Source organism: Ursus arctos, unplaced genomic scaffold, assembly GCF_023065955.2.
Source record: "Ursus arctos isolate Adak ecotype North America unplaced genomic scaffold, UrsArc2.0 scaffold_1, whole genome shotgun sequence".
NCBI classification, from domain to species: domain Eukaryota; kingdom Metazoa; phylum Chordata; class Mammalia; order Carnivora; family Ursidae; genus Ursus; species Ursus arctos.
In genome coordinates, this window is record NW_026622763.1 from 56,400,747 (window position 1) to 56,422,941 (window position 22,195).

At 41.3% G+C, this 22,195-nt stretch overlaps 1 protein-coding gene across 1 annotated transcript in view; it reads right to left on the reverse strand.

The window, feature by feature from the left end:
- Positions 1-22,195, reverse strand: part of PDE11A (phosphodiesterase 11A) — a 358,008-nt gene that overhangs the window by 109,899 nt on the left and 225,914 nt on the right. Inside the window, exon 10 of the mRNA XM_026492464.3 lies at positions 21,538-21,588. Within this exon, the coding sequence (XP_026348249.2) occupies positions 21,538-21,588 (51 nt within the window). The remainder of the gene's footprint in view (positions 1-21,537; positions 21,589-22,195) is intronic.

The following is a 22,195-nucleotide window of genomic DNA, read 5'->3' on the forward strand; positions in this document are numbered from 1 at the left end:
AATTCCTGGAAAAGTCATGAACCACCTGGTGAAGGAAAAAGCTTCTTGCTCTTGCCTAGTGTTGCTGGATATAAACTATGGGCATGAGACTGCAGTTATTTTTTCTATTCTTTTAAAGGTCACAAAGGATAAATGATTACAATAACATTTCACCCACTGACTCTAGGTTTTTACTAGTAAATCCCGATATTGATTTTAAAAGCTGTAAATCTTTTATTAAAATATTTCCGATCGTACCATAAATCCTCTAAATTCAAATCTTTTTCTGAATGGAAGATCTATGAAGAGACATAATGGATTTCATGGGCTGTCAAAGCACAAAATGTTACATTTCATAGTTTGTCATTGAATGTGATATAAAACACCCGAAGGTAGATTATTTATATTGATAAAATTAATCTTTGGCACTGGAAACTGTTTTCTGGAGAACAAAAATAAAATAGTGAAATAGTATTTTGCCAGAACTAGGAATGTTCTGCTTTTGAATTAGGTGGTAAAATATAATGGGATAAATGCCAAAAGCTATTTTCTTTGAATCAAATGCAGAGTATGCTATTGCCAGGATAGGCCAGAGTGGACTCCTTTCCCATATATTTCCAATATATTTTAGCAATCATCTAACATTATTTTTGCTGGAAATATAGGAGTTCATCTTTTAACTGCCCTTTGTTTTGTTTTGTTGGTGGTTATTCTTTTTTATACTTCTTCCCCAGAGGTCACCAAACATTAGATTCCTAGTTAAGATGAATTCAGTATGTGAGAATTATACCTCTCTTTCTGGGTAGTGATTGTGGGATTAAGAAGCTAGTTAGCTTTGTTATTTTCTGTGGCTACAGACAATGGTGCTTACCCCAGCCATCTTTCTTATCAATAAATGTGTCATGAAGGGCCTCATTAAAGGAATGTGGCCAGGTAAAGCAAATCCAATGATTATAGCTCCCTAAAGAACTAGGAGTTGATGTGCCGCAGAGATGGGTCTGGAAAGTCATCTTCCCATAATAAAGACATCAAAGAATGCTCACTAGACAAAATAAAAGCTGGCATATGTTCAGGTAACTCTACCTATATAAATATAAATACATACATATCTACTAATCTGCTATTGTAAGCCTCATACATTTTTTTGCAATTAAGGGCTGTAGTTATATGACGCCAAATTATCTTTTAAAAGTTGAAAAATGCTGCAAAAATATTTATATTTAGAGACTGAAGTCTCAGTATACTGAAATAGTTCATGTATAAAGTTATAAACATGTATCATTTTCTCCTCTGTATTGTCATTTCCCTTAACTAATGGAACAAGGTATACCATACATTTAAGAGAAGGGCTTAGTGAAAAAAGAATTATAGACTAGTTTCTTTCTTTCTTCTTCTTCTTTTTTTTTTTTCATGGACAGTAGTTTCAGTCCTAGCTTTTGATGCTGATTTGAGCCGTTATTTTACGTCTCTGAGCTGTAGCTCCCCATTAGGTCAAGAAGGCCCAAATCACTAATCTCACAGAGTTATACTGATGATTAAATTAAGATAACACATGTACGGTTCCTGGTACATAGTAGGTGCTCAACAAATGATAGCTAGACTAATAGTAATAATAATAATTGTCATTGCTATTATTTTCATTACACCTTATTTGAATAAATTCTAAGGCTCCTGACCATTTGGCATGGAGTATGGTCACCATTTTACTGTGACTTAGAAATTGCTGATTGTTACCTATTCCCAACTATGAATGGAAAAATGAGCTGGTTGGGAAAAGGAATAGGTCTGATAATTTCGAAAATGTCCTGGGCAGAAGGGAAGATGCAGGCTCAGAGAGCTCCCTTCTCCGATCCTGAGAACTGGAGTTTAGGTTTCATTTATAACAGTACATAATCTCAGCCGCACATAAGAAACCTTGCCACCCCTGCCCAGTGAAATACAAATCACTGACTACCCATTTTTATTTTAGGCAGTTAGATAGTTAGTACATCATTAATTCCTGCAATTCTCAAGCTCAATATCATTGTCAGTTCCATTTTATTTCCACCTCCTTTCCGAGATCCCTGGTTGGAGGTAAAGACCTGCTCCCTGAGCGTCTCTGGGTATTCTAAGGCAATATGAATCTTTAGGAGCTCCCTTTCTTTGAGGCAATTTACAACTCAAAACAGCAACACATTTTCTTTTCAGGGTAGAAATACTGACAATAAAAATGGAGCAGCTTTGAAATATACATTACTGTAATTAAAGTGACTTGATCTTTGGAAATTTCTGAGACAAATCTTTATTGCAACTATTATTTAATGATGAGCATTAAAGGCTCAGTCTCAGAATAATATCAATGCTAGGAACTGGATGTCCCCGGGATTTCAGATCACAGAATGTGGCCGCTGGCGGATGCCTCTGCTCATTTTCTTCTTAGGACCCCCTGTGCTTTTCCTTTGATGACATGTGGACCCAGGCCAGTATGTGCTCAGACTGGTGTTGCCTGTTACAGAAGCCGTGAGCAGGTGGGCTTTGAAAAAGGTGTGGTCAAAAGTGGCTGGGCAAAGTTGATACTCTACCATATGAAGCACAATGCCCATGAGGGCACAACATCTCAGAAATGGTGCAGTAAAGTCACCTTTTTTGCTTCATTTAATTGAGTATTTACCAGAACACTTTTGGTGGGGGGATGGCACATTATTAACATTCTGTGGAAGGGTGTTCTAACGAGACACCGGTTTGGAAAACATTAGCTAGAGCTGTGCTTTTCATTCCCAGCTCTGTAATAGACTCACTGGGAGTGTTACAAAATATATATATACCAATGCTGGCCCCCTGCCCACTTCTTTTCAATCGGTCTAGGGTGGTACCCAGGTAGTGGTATTGCTTCTAAAGGCTCTCTTCCCTGGATAAGTCTAACGTCAGTCAGGGCTAAGAATCTCTGACAGAGGCCTGCCACTTATGCCCCCAAGTCGTCCCCTCTCTAGTGCACAGAGGCAGAGCTGTAATGTGTCAGAGAAAGGCGTTTTCTCTGGGGTCAGATCTGGATCACTAATTGATCTTGAAGTTTTAGCCAACATGTTGATTTGCTGGTTTTACTGGCCCATTCCCTACCATACTTCCTTCTCTTTCGTAGTTGCCATGTTCAGTGGGAAGAAACAGGCTGCCTGTTTTATCCAGAACCTTCCCTGAAAACCTGTATTTGCTGTATCACAGCTTCAGGTAAGTGAGGAATTGCTCTTCCTCACAAAAAGTGGTGAGGACCTCTGTTATAGGTAAACCTTCCAAGACTTTCTCTATGACTTACGGTAGCCTGTCTCCCACTTGAGCTAGTAGGTGATAAAAATCCCTGAAATGTCCATCATTAGTATAGTTCACTTGGGAAATGAAAGCCAAGGCAATAGCCTGGTAACTGGAGCCTTGGAAAGTCTTGTCTAATATAAATTTCTACCTCAAATTTTCACCTTGTCTCTGAGCTTTTCTAAAGTCTTACTGGAATAGAAAATTAAAGATTAAAAAGTCCAGAGAGAAAAACTGGGTAATTTTATGGAGTCCTTTTATAATCTGCTAAACAAATGTTATTCTTCAACCTTTTCATTTAAAGGCATAGGAGAAAGAGAAAAGACATTTAATATTTATCGAGCATCTGCAATGTGCTAGGATAAATACAGTTCTTTCTATATTGTCATCACATTTCATCTTCACACTACCCCTTAGGGTGGTTCCTATTCTCCTACTTTTCTGACTGTGGAAAGGGAGGTTCAAAGGGCCTAACTCCTTTGTGGGCACTACCCACAGTCCTGCTGGAAATGTGAGGCAGAGCTGGGCCTTGAACCCAGGTCTTGTGATGATGATGGTGGCAAACCCGGGCCCAGACCAACATTTCCCACCTCTGCAGAGCCCACCACAGGCAACAGGCTGGGACTCCAGTCTGAGCTTGATGACCTGTTTAGCACTCAGAAAGTTCCAGATTTTTCATTATTTTCCTGCATCTTGACTCTCAGTTTTTTGTGTGTCATTTCCAAAACAGCGTGTTAATCTCAGAAGGCTTTTCTCCTCCATGTTCTAGTCTGTGCTTTGAAACAGGAGAAGTGGTAATGCTGTGCGGAAAGGCAGCATGTCCTGCCCTGGGGGGTTCACAGTTCAATACTTAGAAATGCAGAGGGGTGCAGGCCAACTTGCATAATGGTAAGAACATGAGCTTTGGATTAGACTCGGGTTCAAATCTTATTCTTGTGACTTACTAACTCTGTGACCTTAGGAGAGTCACATTACCTCTTAGCCTTCAGTCTCTTCATCTATAAAATGAGGTAATAAGAAAATCTATCTCCTAGACTTGTGACAGAACACGATAACAACTTAGGTCTCCTGTCGTAAATCCAAACATTTAAAAGAAGATCAAGGATGCCTGGGTGGTTCAGTCGGTTAAGCATCTGCCTTCGGCTCAGGTAATGATCCTGGGGTCCTGGGATTGAGTCCTGCATCGGCTCCCTGCTCTGCGGGGAGCCTGCTTCTCCTTCTGCCTCTGCCTCTCTCTCTGTCTCTCATGAATAAATAAATAAAATCTTAAAAAAAAGAAAAAGAAGATCGAAATGTTTCACAACTTCTGGGTCATTTATTGACTCATCAATTTATTGTGTTAGTCACTCCAGAAATATTTCTTGAGCACCCACCATATATCAGGCATCATGTTAGGCACTGAAGATAAAGCAGTTTTCAAGTAGCTTAGAGTCTAGCTAAGGCAAATTTGCCTGCATCCTTTTTCATATCCATTAAGAGATACACAGAAATGATATTCACATACTAATTTATTTTTTTTATTTTTTATTTTTTTATAATGATTTTTTATTATATTATGTTAGTCACCATACAGTACATACTAATTTATTAATATGAGTCTACAGAATTAACATGCATGTAATAGTATTGGATCTACACTTAATACGTTGCCCGCTGTTAATTATAATTACTAGTAATTATGGTTAATTTCCAATCTGACTAACTCTCTGGAAAAGCAGACAGCACCTTCCCTCCATTTCGCGGCTTTAAGCCAGCAAGAGCAGCAGCTCAGGTGAATCTGCAGGGAAGAGTTTACGCTGAGTGAGCTCTTCTAGTAAACTGCCTGCCCTGCAGTAGACCAGTGACAAGATAGGTTTATGCTCCTGGCATCGAATCTTTGAGTTTAACGGTTTTTAATTATTAAGAGTGTATGTCCTTCCATCATACAGCTTAAAGTGATGAGGCTGGATTCTCAGCAAGGACTGGGTGTCGTCAAAGTATTTTTTTTCCTTGTCTGGTTTATAGAGCATTCCCTAAGTGCTTTGATTTCACATATGCACCCAGTCGGTATTAATTTTCTGCTCTACAGTAACAACAAAAGAGTAAAATCAGAAAGAAGAAGCCTTGTTTTCTATAGATGGATTGCATGGGAACAGCTGAAGGAGAAACAGAGGACATGGCGAGCTAGCCTGTTACTCAAGGCCTTGGCCGCCTGGACATGCTCTGTGGCTCTCTCCTGGGTTTTCTTGGGGAGTGGGGTAGAGGTCAGTCTGAAGAGTCAGGCAGAACTTTTTAAGGGCAGGATAATTCACAAGATTAGATATTGATAAAGAAACTTATGGGATTGATTTGCATTTAGAATACCCACTATAGATGGCATCCCACCTCTAGTAGAGGAAGGCTTAATTGTTTCCACACTAAAAAGCTCTAATTTATTTCTCACTGGGGCTCCAAATTCAGCAGCACTCCCTTTGATCAGGCAGATAAGACTGGGAGCCAAGATTGCTCTCTTCTGCATCCAGTGACATTGCAGATGAAAACTACCTGCCCTGCTACAGTGCTATTCTTTAATCTGATTTTTTTCTTAAATCTGGGGGGATGAAAACATCATGCTTTGCACAATGCTTATTAAATATCACACTGGCACTGAGAGGCTCCTGTGTTCAAACATCGGCCCCCTCTCGCGCCTCTTCCAATGCCTCATCTTGATCTTCACAGCTGAAGTCCATCCGGACTGTCTTCCTTTCTAGCTGACAGCAAGAGAGCCAATGAAATACCTTTTCCTGTTGCTGGGTGACTACGGATATTTTGGAAATACATCCCATAAATGCAGCAGCTTAAAAGCTTGCCATTGGCCGGTTGGGGGTCCCGTGCTGTGCTCACGCATCAGGCTGGCAGAAGAATCACAGGTGGGAATAGCTATGCAAATATATTACTGACCCAATGTTCCACTGGAGAGGAAAACTATTTCAAGGCTGAGTGACAACTATAACATGCCCTGTTAGAAGAAAAATAAATCTCCCTGAGTCTACATTTAGGCATCTGAAGAACAGTTACGGGAATACTGCAGAAAAAAAAAAGAAAGAAAAGAAAAAAGAAAAAAGAAAAAAAAAACCCAAAACCTCAAGGTTGTCTTACCCTCAAATATCCTGCTTTTCACGGTTGGATTATCAGTTCTACCTGTCCTAGAAATATATGTGTATTTCTACATACTTTCTGTAGTTAAATGTGTTGATACATTTTAAAGTCCAAACTTGTTTATACAGGGAAATAATTTTAAATAATGTCAAGAAAGCCTTTTAATTTTTTTCTTTGTCTCCTTGTCTCTAGTGTCCTCTCCTTCACCTTCCTCCCCTGACCTTCATGTCCAAAAATCCAGCAGCCACAGGATGTGGTCAGTGTCAGCACAGTACTGACTGACTGCATTTTATCTCACTCTGTCCACTTAAAATATTTGCCTTCTGGTGGGAGGATAAGCAAAGTCTTGTCTAAATGGCTTTGGGATTCTCTTTGCAGCCAGAGAGAGCTGTTTGGGTACAAGTAACTGCTTTTGCTAACACCGGGTTAACTGTTCATACACAAATCTGCCAAAGAGCCTCTAGGAAAGAATGTCTTTCTACTAATTGAATTCTAATGAGGCTAGGAAGTAGATTAGGAATTGAGCTTTTACTGTGAGTTTCAAACATCAGATCTTCGGGCTCTTTGGGATGTTTGGCTTACTGGATCTGCTCAGTTCTCCAGTAAGTCCTATTTAGTTCACGGAGAAATGACCACTTGAGAAGAGAGCTGCGGGTTATTTGTTGATCCAGCTGAAAGGTGCTTTCCTGGGTCTGCATCAGTGTTCCCAGGACTCAAAAGCTATAGAAAGATACTACTGTGAGATGATCAGATGAGACAATTGTTAATAAAGTGTTCCTGGGCCAATTTAATTGGGGTATCCCTGGAAGTTATATTTATTTGCCTTATAAAATTTGGGTGAATTTGAGAGCCAGATCAGGGTGACTTTCAGTGGGATTAGCGGTGGAAATAGAAATGCTTTAAGGGTATAATAGAACATTCTTTTCAATAACGCAATCTAGACAAAGTCTCTTAGGAAACCACTATGGCTGACAGGTCACTGGTGGGTGTCGCCCAGTGTCTACAATTACGAATTATGAAGGGGGAGATTGTGAGCATTTCACTTGTGCTATAGGAAATGTGTGCTTTCCATACGAGGGGCCACGGTAGGTTGGATAGGGGCCAAAAGTCACATCTTAAAGTTATGTGCCTGTATACCTCACCTGTGAAGGCCAGCTATGTTACTATCTGCTTAGTATGCTCCTTCCTTCCTTCCTTCCTTCCTTCCTTCCTTCCTTCCTTCCTTCCAGATTTTATTTATTTACTTATGAGAGAGAGAGAGAGAGACAAGCAGACTTTGTGCTGAGTGTGGAGCCCTACTCGGGGTTCAATCCCACAACCCTGAGATCAGGACCTGAGCTGGAACCAAGAGTTGGATGCTTAACTGACTGAGCCACCCAGGCGCCCCTCCCTCTCCTTTCAAGGAAACCATGTGTCCCACTCCAACCACGTTTTTCCATCTTGGAGCTGACATATTCTTCTATGACAATGTCCCTGTCACAGTTGGTTGGTCTAGGGATGGGCACTTGACTCAAACTGGATCAGCTGGAAAACTTTCCTGAGATTCTTCAAACTGGAACTTGGAAATAGTTTTCTGGAGGGGGTTGCTGAACGATAAGAAACTTCGGCCTTGACACGGGCCACGTTTACCCCTTCGTAAGGAAAGCCAGGCTGCAGGGAGCATATCCGGGGGCTCAAAGCTGCATTGATACGGCTCTGCACATTTGGCTCAAGGGGCCCCCCTAGGTGCTTGCTGCGGCCAGCTCCGGGAGTGGCCAGGTGGATCGGCATGCAGCAGTTGGCTTTGTTCGAGCACATTCTGTGGGGCAGGCTGTCCTTTTGGTATACAGTGTACTCCTACTTGTAATCCTTCTTGGGAGGAGCTTTGAGCTGACATATGTTGTACAGTGGAAGGAGACTTTTACCTCTGGGACCTTGCAACCACTTCATCCTCCCTTCTCATAAGTGAATCACTATGCAGTGGGAGAAAGAGCTCATGTGGAGACAGACACGTGATCACAGCCCAATGCAGACAGGGACATTCCTAGCAACAGAATACTTGGACCTTTGATTTTTAAGGGGGTTATCAAAACAATCAGTCCTTGCTCTCACACATAACTCCTCAGAGAATCAGAGGAAAGTTGTTTTCAAAGAGATCACTGATGGTATGAAAGATATTTTAGGCAGAAGAATGTTTCTCCATGGTTTTAAAGAGAGGGTGAATAATAAAAAAAAAGCTAAGTAAGTAAAGGAAAATGGATAGTTTCATAAAAAAAAATAAAGGGACGGGGAGTCCTATGATTTTTCGTACTAGAGCAACATAGTCACTGAAAGCCTCTCTCCCTCTTCTCTTTCTTTCCTGAATTCTCGGGTTTTCCTGCTGGTCGTGAGGGGAAGAGTGCTAAGTGTCCTTCTTTAAAATCCAGCTTCAGTGTTTCATGGAGTTGTTTGACAAATTTAAGCCCAGTGGTGAGGATGGCCACCTGTTCCTGCAAAAACCATCACAAAGCTTGGTTTTCACAGAACCCCCTTCTGTCTCTGGAAAGGCCCAAGATGAATTATAATATATGTTAGGAAAATGAACCTGGTATACAGAGGAATAGGATCACTCAGCACAAGAACTGTTTGGGATTTACCCTTCGAGGGGAAAAATCACTTTTAGATCCCACAACCTGTCTGTGAAGTTGCTATTCCCGGGGGCCGAAGTCTGTGGTAAGCATGCGTGTGTCGGCTTAGGCCTGGACTGCCTTCCTACTGTGTCACCTTCAACACAAACAAACACGCCCTTAGCAGAGTCTGCTGAAATCTGAACTCGTCCGTCTAGCAAGGAACTCAGCCTTAGATTTCAGAAGGGCTCATCATCAGGCCAGAACGACAGGGCCAAACCAGGACCAGAAGAACCTAAAACAAAAAAGGCTCTGTTTTGAAAGGGAACATTACAAATTCAGCATGCCTGCGTAGATCTCGATTTCTTAATGTGTGATACAGGTAAGGCCCTGCAAAGAGAACTGGCACACAGTTAAAGGTTCATTAAATGTTTGTTCTTTCCCAGGTGACCGTCATGCTGCGTGAACTGAGCATATACTGGGTAGGAGAGTCCCAAAAAAAGGACCTCCATGGCAAGAAGGGAGGGCTCCAAATGGGCGGCGTGTGATCTCCCTCAGCTGCCTCACCTGTAAGTGGGATAAAGCCACTGATGCCTCCTTTAAGGGCGTCTGTTAACATCCAATGAAGTAAGAGCGGTGAAAACACACTGAATCAGTGACAACAACGATACTCTCAGCGAGCAGCAGTGTTGGAAAGTATATAATGATGGGTATCATGTTACCCTACAGTAAGCCCAGAAAATGTATTTTAAAGTCCATCCACCTGTGGATGCTTAACAGCAGGATGGTATTTAAACCTTTTATCCCTGGGTAGGTTGAAAAAAGCCTGCCTTTTTTAATGTTCTCACCAGCCCTTCTTACACCTTCCCCTTTCACGGGCGTGTGGGTTCGATGACAGTGGACCTGAAGAAGTACCTGGAGGCCCTGCTCTGTGCCAGCTTCTCAGGCCAACGGAGGCCAAGCAGCACAGCCCCCAACCTGGGGGTGTGCGGTCAAATCTATTTCGAGCTTGGATTCCTTTTACAATGTGGTCTTGCAGAAAGGATTCTAGAGTCTTCTGTCACCATGTGACTGTCACAGATTTTCAATTTTTATTAAAATTCTTACTTGCTCACACCTGAATTGCTTTTAGTCTCAACCACATGTTTGAGGCCCTAGCTGGAAACGTCGGCCTGTGCTACGAGACAGTCTTAGAATAGTCTCTGTGGCTGCTCTTGTTCATAAAGCAGAGTTGCACTTCTAAGTTTTGCGTATATTAGTGTCAAATCCAAAGAAAGGAAACTCCTGCACAGATACTGTGTCATGGACTGTGGGTGTTCTGGTGCCTGGCTAAGGTGTTGTCTTTGTAAACTCCGTGAATTGCTTCCAGGGAAAGAAAAAGCTCCCCACACAGAGTTCCTATTCTACCAACATGTATCACCAGCATTCCTAGAAAAGGGCAGAGTGCTGAATGGCTCCACCAGCTCTGGTAATGAAAGGAATGCGTTCGAAGGGATGGAGCACAGTCACTCTGAAGGCTGGGTTCAGGTCCTGCTACATGCAGACCACACGATACGCTGCAATATGAATAACTAATGGCGCATCTGACCTCTGGATAGCCACCACACCACCTCACCATCAACTCCCAGCCCCTCCACTGTGCCTCCCCTGTCCCCGCTGGCTGGCTCATCGGGATCCAGCCATCAAGGGGGCTTTGCCCAGCCTTTGTTGGTAAGGCTGAGCCAAGAGGGGAGAGCTCCCCAGTCCTTCCACCTCGTGCCTCAGCAGATGAAGAAGCTGCTGTGTCACTAACATATTCCAGGTCATGTGCACACACAAACATTATTATATCTTGAAATTACTTTTAAATGACTGTCTTTCGGGTTTTAACCATTTTCCTAGTAATGTGGCTCAAGCAAATCCTTACGTGGAGCAAGGATGGCACCCAGTGGCCAAAGTGTTTCATCTCAGATCTTGTTTTCTCACAGATTTTCCGTTGCTTGTCTCTTTGGAGACAATGAATTGCCATCTTTTTCTAATGCCAGAGTTGAAACACTAAATCACTTGACTATACCTTTAAGCTAAAGTGTACACACACACACACACACCCCACACACATATTCACACATACAAATTGAAGCTATATACAGAGGTTAATTCAGAATGATAACGTTCAAAAATCCTTAAAAACTGAGCTTAAAGTCTTATGTTAGAGTTGTCAGATTGCAGATATGCAGATTACTGTCCAGGATGTCCCTAACACCGTGCATCAGTATAGGAAACATTATACAAATGTAAACCCAGCCTCCCATTCTTCACTTCATATCTTCCCCCAAATAGTCTCTAGTTCATGAGTTTTCATGCCTTAAACATAAGACTTTATCTCCTGACAAGTGCTTTATCCTTAAACTGATGTTCACAATCTCATACCCTTGTTATCTTTCTTACAAGGTAGTTGGCAGGCCCGGAGAGCACAGGATAATAAAGTGGGACTGCTCTCTTTCCTTTGAGCTTTCCAGATGTCGAGAGATTTCTATACAGCTAGATAGCCAATCAGACCATAAGGAAGACAAGCAAGATGTCAGAATAATGGATCATATACCCCCTTGCTCAGAATGATGCAATATCTTCATAATGTTTGCTGTTTCCAATTTCCTTAGGTTTCTAAGCAGTCTGAAACCCCAGGGCAAGAAGTCACACGGATGGTACAACCCCAATACAAAAAGAAGTCTTTAATAAAATGGCATTATATATCGATTGCCCAAAGAGTACCATGAAAAGCCTCTTTTTAATGTCTATGTTAAGTTCAGCCCCAAATTCTGTTTTTCTCAGACATCATCACCGTTCACATTTATCTGGCCCCCAAACTGTTGAAATGCCACAGGGGTTCCAAGAATAACAGTGAAATCAAAAGAAATGACCTCAGGATAAAATTCCATGATATTGCTTACATTTTCCTATTCAGCACTTGAAGGGAAGCATTGTCTTCAAGGTCAAAATGAAACACTGGAGAGGAAAAATCAAAGCCAAGCATGTGCATTTTTCTTGCTGGTTCTTTTGGTTCTTGGTCACCTTGTATGTAAAGGGTAATGACCCTGCCCTCACCAAGAGGTGTGAGGTTCAAGTAAGCTAATGGGGAGGAAAATGTTTTTATACACTGCTAAGCCATACTATGTATTATTTGAGGCATTATTATTATTTAAACATTTATAGGTAGCCCTAGTGTATACTTTCGATACTGATGAGGTTAAGATTCTTGTCCTATCTAAAATAATCACTGATCTTTCTCATGAATATTATTGTATAATGTTACCTTTCAAATACAATATAGCCATGGTGGGCTTTGGAAATCACTTATAATATGTAATTACATCAAGCTGAGCCAAGTCTTCTACCAAATACCCAAATTTTTAAATAGAACTTAAATTTAAAGCTTTGGGTATTTAGAAGTTATAAGAACCCCAAGATGTTTTGTCAACTTTATATTGCTTTGTGTTTTATTTTCCCCTTCCCTCCTGGAGATACATTTTATAGCCCCATAACATTATAGCGTTTTATAGCTGCAAACAGCTTTGCTGCGCAGATGAGGAAACCTGAGGCCTAGCAATTTTAAATGAACCCAGAGGTCTGGTGGCTGCTTTGTCTATTTACATGTTCACACTCTCTGGTCTCCTAGGTCCGTGGCCTTACAAAGACTGCCTCAAAAGGGACAGCTCTGGCAACTGAGACATTCTCTCCTAACTTGGTATTTCATGTTGGGCCTTGAGATCAACAGAATCATGATTTATGCGCATTTTTAAGATTTTGGGTGGATCCATTGTCAACTGTGAGAAACCACACAGAACTACCCAAAGCAGCACATAATTTCAAAAATAGGTAGAAGGGACAGAACGCAGGACCATACAAAGAAAAAGAATTAGAAAGGCATCCTGAGATTCAAGGTAAGAGTAGTTTGAACAGATTTAGTCATCCGGATGGTGGTAGTGGCTACACGAGTGAAGAATCAGACTGACACAGGCATGCTCATTTTATGGCACTTTGCTTTACTGTGCTTCACAGATACCTTTGCTTTTTACAGACCGAAGGTCTGGGCAGCCCTGTGTTGAGTGAGTCTATCAGCGCCATTCTTCCAAAACCATTTGCTCACTTTGTGTCTCTGTGTCACATTCTCATTGTCAAAATACTATAAACTTTTACATTATTATTATATCTTATATATATTATTATATATCTGTGATCAGTGATTATGACTTGCTCAAAGCTCAGATGACGGTTAGCCTTTTCTTTAGCAATAAAACACTTGTTAATTAAGATATGTACATTGTGTTTTTAGCCATCATGCTATTGCACACTTAATAGCCTCTAGTATAGTATAAACATAACTTCTATATACACTGGGAAACCAAAAAATGCATTTGACTCGCTTTATTGTGATATTCATTTAACGCACTACTCTGGACCCAAACCCTCAATATCTCCGAGGTGTACTTATGTTACAAATTGCCGAATCAACTAAGAATTAACGACAAGGGGCCTTTGCCCACAGTAGGCAAGGGCAGATATTGTCATTACTGAACATTCCAAAGACAGTATCCTAAACAAAGAAAATGAATCCCTTTATTTTCATATAGTTCAGGCTTCTTAGGAAACTAGCAACCAAGATCTTAAAACAAGGTGTTGAAATACAATTTGCAGACAGTCTTATTTAATAGACCCTTGCTTCCAAATTCTACTCACATGTTGTAACCACCTCTGCCATCAAAAGTGCAAACAGTTCGATGAATTTGGTAGAAATTTCTCCAGCACCCAGGTGCAAGACATGACTTTAGGAAATACAAGGGTTACAAAAATGAGTAAATAAGGATTTGCTCTTAAAAATGCTCCGGGTTTAATCAGGTGAATGGACAGGTGCACAAAGGTTTACATCACAAGGTAGAAACTGGAAAGTATAATGAAAAAAGCAGATCACGTTTGCCTGAATCACAGCGAGAACGACTTCACGGAGGGCACACCTGAACAGGAGCAGATGGATTGTCAGGAATATAAACGTGCTGCCATAGGCACAGGGGTGCAAACAGAGATCGGGAAGGCAGAGAACAGACAGAAGATATCAAATAGGGCTTGTGCGAGGGTGGGTCAGTGGGATCATGGGAAACAGGATGGAAAAGTGAACTAGAGTTGAAGAGTTCAGAGCACTTTTTATAAGTATTATTATAATGAATTTAGTTATTTCCTTTAAATGTTTTAATTTGAGTATAGCTGACACTCAACGTTACATCAGTTTAAGGTATTTAAGAAGTGACTCAGCTTCTCTACACATTATGCTATGCTACCATCTGCACCATACGCTACTACAGTATCATTGACTATATTCCCTCCGTTGTACCATTTATTCCCGTGAATCGTTCATTCTACAACTGGAAGCCTGTATCTCCCATTGGTCTTCACCCATTTTAATGTCCGACTGAAGAATTTGAAATGATGGAATCTAGAGGCTTACAGAAGATGTTGAGCTTTGTGAGAAGGCAACCGGCACCAACAGAAGGGTACTGTCAATCTGGCCGCTATGCACAGGATGAATTTGGGAAAAGGTCTTATGTTGACCATAAGAGTTTGCTTAAAAAAAATAAAAAAAGAGTAAGAGAGAGAAAGGGAAGCAGGGAGCCCAGCTAGGAGAGCATGCAAAACAAATGTCTGCATGAGAAAGAATGAGGATCCAAGCTGGTGGTGACTGTGAGGATGGGGAACATGGGAGACAGTGTGAAGTCAGAATGGAGAGAAGAGCCCACAGGAGTGAGGAGGTGTGAGGACTCAAAGGTGAGTGGACAGCTATATCCAAAGTGGGCCGCTGGAGGGGAAGGTGAGGGAAGCATAGCAGTGAGGGGTTTGTAGCTCCTATGTTTACTGAAGGAGATGCAGAGAGAAAACCAATCATTATGATGGTTAAACCAAACCAACATCACTGAGGGGAGGGCATATCAGTTCTTTATTTCCCAGATCCATGTTTGTTGTCATAGATGGCTCTAACTAGAGGCAAACCAGAAAGAAGGAGAGTGATACAGTCCCAGATGTCCTAGTGTTCTGGAAAGGTCTGACCCCTTTGGCCTCTATAGCTCCCTTCACCCTTCAGGAGTCAGCGTTCTAACCGGGCCCCACGACTGCCCTCCACTCCTGTCTGCCCTGGACCTTCAGGGCTCATCACTGCTCTGAAACCAAAAATGAGCTGCCTTTTTATTTCATTCCCTCAGGGTCAGACTCCCTGGGCCTTCGTGTGTACCGCTCCAGGAGTGCAGTGGACCAGCTGTGTTAGTGTGTGGAAGCAAGAAGGCAGGTGAATGCCTTCCAGGCACATCCTTCCTCCCAGGGAAAGTCAACGTTCCTCATGACCTTTTGGAGACAGTGTCCCTGTTTTGTTTCCAAATGGAAAGAAGTGACAAATTATGGCTGTTGAAGCTGATCTGAGAGGAGCTCAGGGCCACCACAGGATGTAGCTTGGCCAGGGGAGTTCTTGAGGAACCCCTCAACTCATAGCCACAGACTGCAGCAGTAGGAAAGGTGGGGCTCAACTTCAGCCCCGGTTCCCTTCACAATGCTCCCCTCCCCAGTGTTGTCAACACTCAAGAGTGACAAAGCGTAACCACCTTTTTTTTAAATTATAGCAGACCCAGGTATCAGATATAATTGAGGTTTCAGGTACTGCTTTTTAAAAAAGATTTCATTTATTTATTTGTCAGAGAGAGAGAGAGTGAGCACAAGCAGGGGGAGCATCAGGGGAAGAGGGAGAAGCAGACTCTCCACCGCTCCCCACTGAGCAGGGCGCCCAATGCGGGGTTCGATCCCAGAATCCTAAGATCATGACCTGAGCTGAAGGCAGACACTTAAACAATTGAGCCACCCAGGCACCCCTAACCATCTTTTTTTCGACCTAACATTCCGTGAAGACACAATTCATAAAGAGAAGCCTCATGACATTTGGACACAAAGCATTCCACATATATCTAGACATGGCCTAAGCAGTGCAGGCTGCTGGGCTCAGCCTACTGGCACAGGAGCAGTACGTGCCCTTTCGGATGCTGATTCCCGGTTGTTTCCCCGCAGCCAGTTTCCTGCTGAAGGTTCAAGAACTCCCTGATGATAAAAAAAAATCTCAGAAATTAAACTCAGCATAGATACTATTTAAAGTAACAACAAAGCCCTCAAGTCAAGAGGTGGGGACAAGAAAGGGGACAGGATAGGTTAGGTTTTGTAAGATGATTCCCAAATTCCATTTATACTGCTGCGAGGTCATCTTTTAAACAACATTAGAAATAAGCAGAGGTGAACTGGAAAGTGGTTGGTTGTTGAGATTTCCAAAGGTGGCATTTCAGGAAGACTGTGAGGGCTGAGGCCGGAGGAGCAAGAGGAAGCTCTCCTTCCCTCCCTGGCACCCTGGGGTGGTGGATTACCCCCAGGACTCTAGAGGTGTCTCTGTGGGAGCACCTGGCTTGCCAGAGAGGAGCTGGAAGGTGCTTCCTACTGATTGCAGTGGGGAACATGAGCTCCCCATTCCTCTGCCACATGGTGCCCTGCCCTACCTCTCCCCTCCTTGGCAGCACTTGGGTTTGGGTAAGTGCCATGGTGTTACCTTTTGTCTACATGGGACACTCTTCTTCTACAAGAAGCCGGTGCAAGGATTGGACTTTTTCCACAGCTTTGGACATCGAGTTGGCAGGGCAGTGGCCAGCATACGTTCCGTCTTTGTGCAATTAGAAAAAGGTGCGCCTATTGGGAGATCACTCACCAAGAGGCAACCCATCACTTGACCAGCCCAGTGGGGGTGAGCCCCAACTCCTGCCTCCTTGCACAGGGTCTCTCCTGCAGGACCTATGACAGACACATCTACCCGCACAACTGCCAGGGCTTATGATAGCATTTGAATATTTCATAGATCAAAGATGTCTCCTCAAACTGAATTACTTAAAAAAAAAAAAAAAAAAAAAAGCCGAGTACATCACATCCCATTGCCCAGCCTGTCCCCTGCCCTCTATCTTACAGAGGAGGTTGTAAGATCCTATTTTTGACATGGCCATTCTTATTCTGGTCTGTAAAGGCCATAGGAGGTACCTATTCCTTGGCACTTTATTTTATTTATTTTACCAGGATGTTACTTTGTGGTCTAGGCATTAACATTGATAACTTGAAATACGCAAGAGGTAGTCCAAACCCAAACACCCAACATGAGTTATCGGTGTTTAATTACTGAGGCAGTTAAATAGTGCCGTAAACGAGTTCATCTCTGATTGCAGCCATAACCCATGCAGTTTGGAATTGAAGGAAGGGATGATAAAAGGTGGCAATATAACATGAGAACGTCCATAAGTTGATTTTAATCGGTAAACTGACATATATAGTGGTAAATGTTTGGTCTGTCCACTGCATTGGAATCTTAGGAAAGTGCATAAAATTACAGGAGCATATAATTGGTGTACTAAACTCATTTTCTTATGTTATCACAGCTGGCATCTTCAGGTTATTAAAAGCCTTTAAACCAGTCATCTTCAAAGAGATCTAATTGTCAATATGGTCTTTATACATTATTCCTGTTAGCACAGAGCAGAAGAGATATAAACAGGCACTGAAATCTGCACAAATTTTCTGGGCACACCTTTTCTATTTCAAGTTCAAGGAAGATCAGTGAATGTTAATGAGGATAAAAACCATTCTTTAGATGCTGGTTTCTTCATTCAATGCACAGGGCAACCAGCCCATAAAGGATAAATTATTAACATTATAACCTCTACCAGGCTTTGAAAAAGTTAATTCATTAGTTCCAGGAATTTCTGTGATCTTTTTGTGTATAGGTGGCCCTCCAAAAAGGACTGTTTCCCAAGGTATAAATAATATATCAGAACCACAAAAATAAGCTTAGGTTCTGACATTCCTTGATGAGCAATCGTATGTTATTTCATCTACTTATTCCGGCTAGATAATCCAGGAAAGCTTCTAGAATGGTTTTCACACTCTGACCACCATTCACCCACCCACCACACACCCACGAAGGAGACTTTTCCCAACAGGAGAACTGAAGTTAACAGAACAGAACAAAACAGAAATGAAAATATCTTTTCCCTCTCCTATGGCATTCTACAGTAGGAAAAGAAACCCCCAAATATGGACAGGTGTGAAATAGGTAGACAAGATATGAAAAAAGGTAAGTGATATTAGCCTAGCATTAGTGATTATTAAAGATTGACTATAGGTTTATCATATATGAAATCTGTGTTCCTTGAAACCATCCCACCGAGGAGTACAAATGGTAATGAATTGAAAGTAATTAATAGTATGTATTGTACTCTCCAATATTATGGGATTTCCATCTCTCCTACTTATTTCTGAGAGTTCTCAGGATATACCGTACTTGTCCTTAAAATGTGACCACTCAGCCTGCATTGATTCCTTCAGCTTCTGGTGGTCATTTTGATAGGTGCCTTCTCTCTGGTCTATATGAGGCTTCCTTTCCATTGGGCTGCCACTTTCTGTTGCATTCTATTGGCACTCTGGAACCCTCATGCTCTCGGGGTCATTCATTGCACTGAAACTACTAAGGTCCATACCTTTTGTGTCCATTCATGTTTTTAGCTGAGAAGATGAATCTATAGGAGGCTGGGGTAAGGGACAAATCCAAGAGACAAACCCCATGCTGAACTTGGAATCATCTAGACACTGAGGCCTGTGGCCTCAATTTCCATTAGGAAGAGTTCTTGACTAGGAGGCCTCCTAGTCTCTTGTGTGAACAACCACTTCTCACTGGTGTTCTCAACATATCTGAATCCCAGATGTGGTACAGCTTGAGCCGCAACTGGAGTCTGGCCTATGTATGTGTGTATTTGACCTCCAGATCCTTGTTAACACCAGATGACGATATTTCCTTCCAAACCCTGACCTCATCTCTGAATCATTGATCAATAGCTTGGTCCCAGCTGCACATAGCCCAATACATTGACTCAGCCATCCTTAAATGACGAAATTTTATGGATAACTCTGATTCCAGATTTCAAATCTCTCTCTATAGATCTATTTTCTTAACTATCTCTGTTAAAAATTATTGTAAGTAACAAAGGTTACAATATATTTGAATGTAAGCATGGTTTATCTGTACATATGGGTCAAAACAAAGCATTTATTTACTGCTTTTTAGCTACAATGTTAGGAAACTGCCATTGCACGTACTCCAGTGTAAAATTTCAGTAAATACTTTTCAGTGTCTATGTGCAGGACTATTTTAAGCTCACTACATTTTAATGTTATTGCTGCAATTATAAGACATCAGCTACCAATTATGATAATGTTTTGTTTACTTTATATATCAAGAAAAAAAGCCATTAGGTTAAAATTATCTACTATATCTCAATTACATTGTAATAAGATACTTACCAATATCTTTCAGGATAAAATCTGGAATAAATCAGTTAAGTTAATACTCTTGATAATTGTAAGATGAAATAACCCTTTGTTCTCAAATTTAAATACTTCATATTTTTAGTATGTTTGTGAGTTAACAATAGAAAAGCATGGCAAATTCTAAGACAGTGGTGTTTTCCTTACTCCAAGGAATTAAGAATTAAGGCTGAACAAAGGGCAGTACCTTTAGAGGGCACATAGCTACTGATTTTAGCCTGCTGTGTCTCTGCACATGTCCCATCAAATAGCTCCTGCAGTCATGCTTATCTCACTGTGAGCTTTGCTATCTTTCTCCCTGCCGGTCCCTTCCTTCTTTTAGCAATGATGATAATAACGGTAAAAATACAAAACAGTAAGAACAGTAAAATATTTGTGGCAAGTTATTTCCCTAAACTGGATTTCTAGGTAACTAAACTTTATTAAAGTATAAAAGCTTTACCTATTTTTGATGGACATATTTATAAAATATATAGAAGAGATGAAAAATAATCATATGTAACCACGGTTTTAACATTTTCTTGAGGAATAACTGTTTTGAATTACAGAACGCTGATACTCTTTGGATTCATTCATTCATTCATTCATCCATCCATCCATTCAACAAATATTTACTAAGTACTACCATGTTCCCAGAACCATAGAGATAGAGCAGTGAACACAACATACAAAAAGTGATGCCCGGATGACACTCACTTTCTAGCTGATACGTAGGTTGTTTATCTCCCTAACAAGAGGGCCCTGACTGCCACAGTTTGGGTTGTTCTGTCTCCTTCTTCTGCGGTCATGTGTCACCTCTTGCTGGCAACATGCCCCTCTTGATCTGGGTCACCACTGCAGGTCTTTTCCTAAGCCTCTCATTGAGCCAGTAGCACCATTTTCCTGGATGGAGCCCATGCAGCTCAGCTTGTGCCCACGCTAAATGCGCTGCTCCCCGCCCTTCTGAGCAGTCCCCTCATCCCTACGCTGGGTTTGGAGTCTTCCCTTGTTTCCATTCTTTGTGACTCAACTCTAATGATCTGATTCAGGGATCAGGTCCAAAGGTCTCTGTGCCATTTTTCCTGGAAGACGAATGCATCTGCATGCAAATGAAACTCTTAGAAGACTAGCCATCACCAAGGGTTATTACATACAAGTATCACAATACAAAACACTTATCTTTCTTACAGTTGTGGTGGCTAAACTGATAATTCTGAACCTCCATAAAAACTTAAAAAGGCAGAGACCAAAGCTTTCAAAAGGGAGGAAAATCAGGTCTCCCACACTCATATTTTGACCATGACTGGTTAGAAAAACAGGGAAAGAAACAAGAAATCTGTGCTGCCTTTACAAGAATGGTGGTGACTGAGGTGAAAAAGAATGTCTAGAGGCGCCTGGCTGACTAGGTTGGTGGAACATGTGACTCTTGATCTCAGGGTTGGAGTTCAAGCCCCATGTTGGGTGTAGAGATTACTTAAAAATAGAATCTTAAAAAATAAAGATAAAGGATATCTAAGACTCATTCACAAACTTATCGTATGTCGGATCTGGAAGAATGTCCCACTAAACAGCAGTGAACACAGTGGTTAGGAACTCCAGTTCCAGAGCCAGATTGCCTGGCTATACCCCATACAATCATTTGACCTTGGCCTGTCTACTTCACATCTCCATGCCTCAATTGACTCATCTGTAAAACAGTATGTACTTCACAGGATTACGAACCTCAAATGAATTATATAGGTAAAATGCTTTGTATTGGGCCTGGTCCATAGTAAGCATTTGGCAAATGTTAGCTATTATTGTCCTAATCTCTTCACTTATTTTTACAAATGAAAATATATGGATTTTAAGTGAACAGAAAGCTGGAGGAAAAATGAATGCCAAAGCCAGGTGTCCTGATTCTCACAATATTACACAGATTTTTTTTCTAATATCCCACTTACTTAACAAATGGAAAGAAATAAACACTGAATCGTTTAAATGATCAGGAAGAGGCTATTCAGTTGTATTTAAGTCCCTTTTCCCCTCTAAGACTGAAATATTCAAACACACCATTGCCCAGTTCTTTTTCCTAACACCCAGTGGGCAGGAATGATTCTGCAGAAGCAAGTAACAACAGGTCAGAATGCCATGTGAAACTTAACATTATGTACTAGCAGGGAACCCTCTGCTTCCTTACCTTAAACTTGTCAACTTCGGCTTTTGAACATGTTGCATGGTATGACAGCACCTGATTCAGAAGAAAAGGGAAAAAAAAAACCCTTTAATAACTAGACTTGACTATTTTCTGAAATTCTCCTGGCTTGTAAATAAACACGGTTCATTATATCACCTTGACAATGTGGATTTTTTTAGGTTGACGTATAATTGACATACAATATCCTATTAGTTTCAGGTATACATCATAGTGGTCTGATACTTTGATGCATTACAAAACGATGCCCATGATAAGTCTAGTTAACATATGTCACCATGCAGTTATTACAATATTATTGACTCTATTTCTTTTGCTGTACATTACCTCCCATGACTCATTTATTTTCTAACTGGAGGTTTGTACCTCTTAATCCCCTTTACCTATTTCATCTGCCTCCCCTGCCAACCCTTCCCCTTTTTGGCAACCAAAAGTTTGTTTCTTGTTTCTAAGAGTCTGTTTCTCTTTTGTTTCATTTGTTCTTTTGTTTTGTTTTTAGATTCCGCATATCAGATGTATGATTTGCAAAAATCTTCTTCCATTCAGTAGGTGGACTTTTTGTTTTGTTGATGGTTTCCTCTCTGTGCAGAAGCTTTCTAGCTTGATGTAGTCCCATTTGTTTATTTTAGCTCTTGTTGCCCAT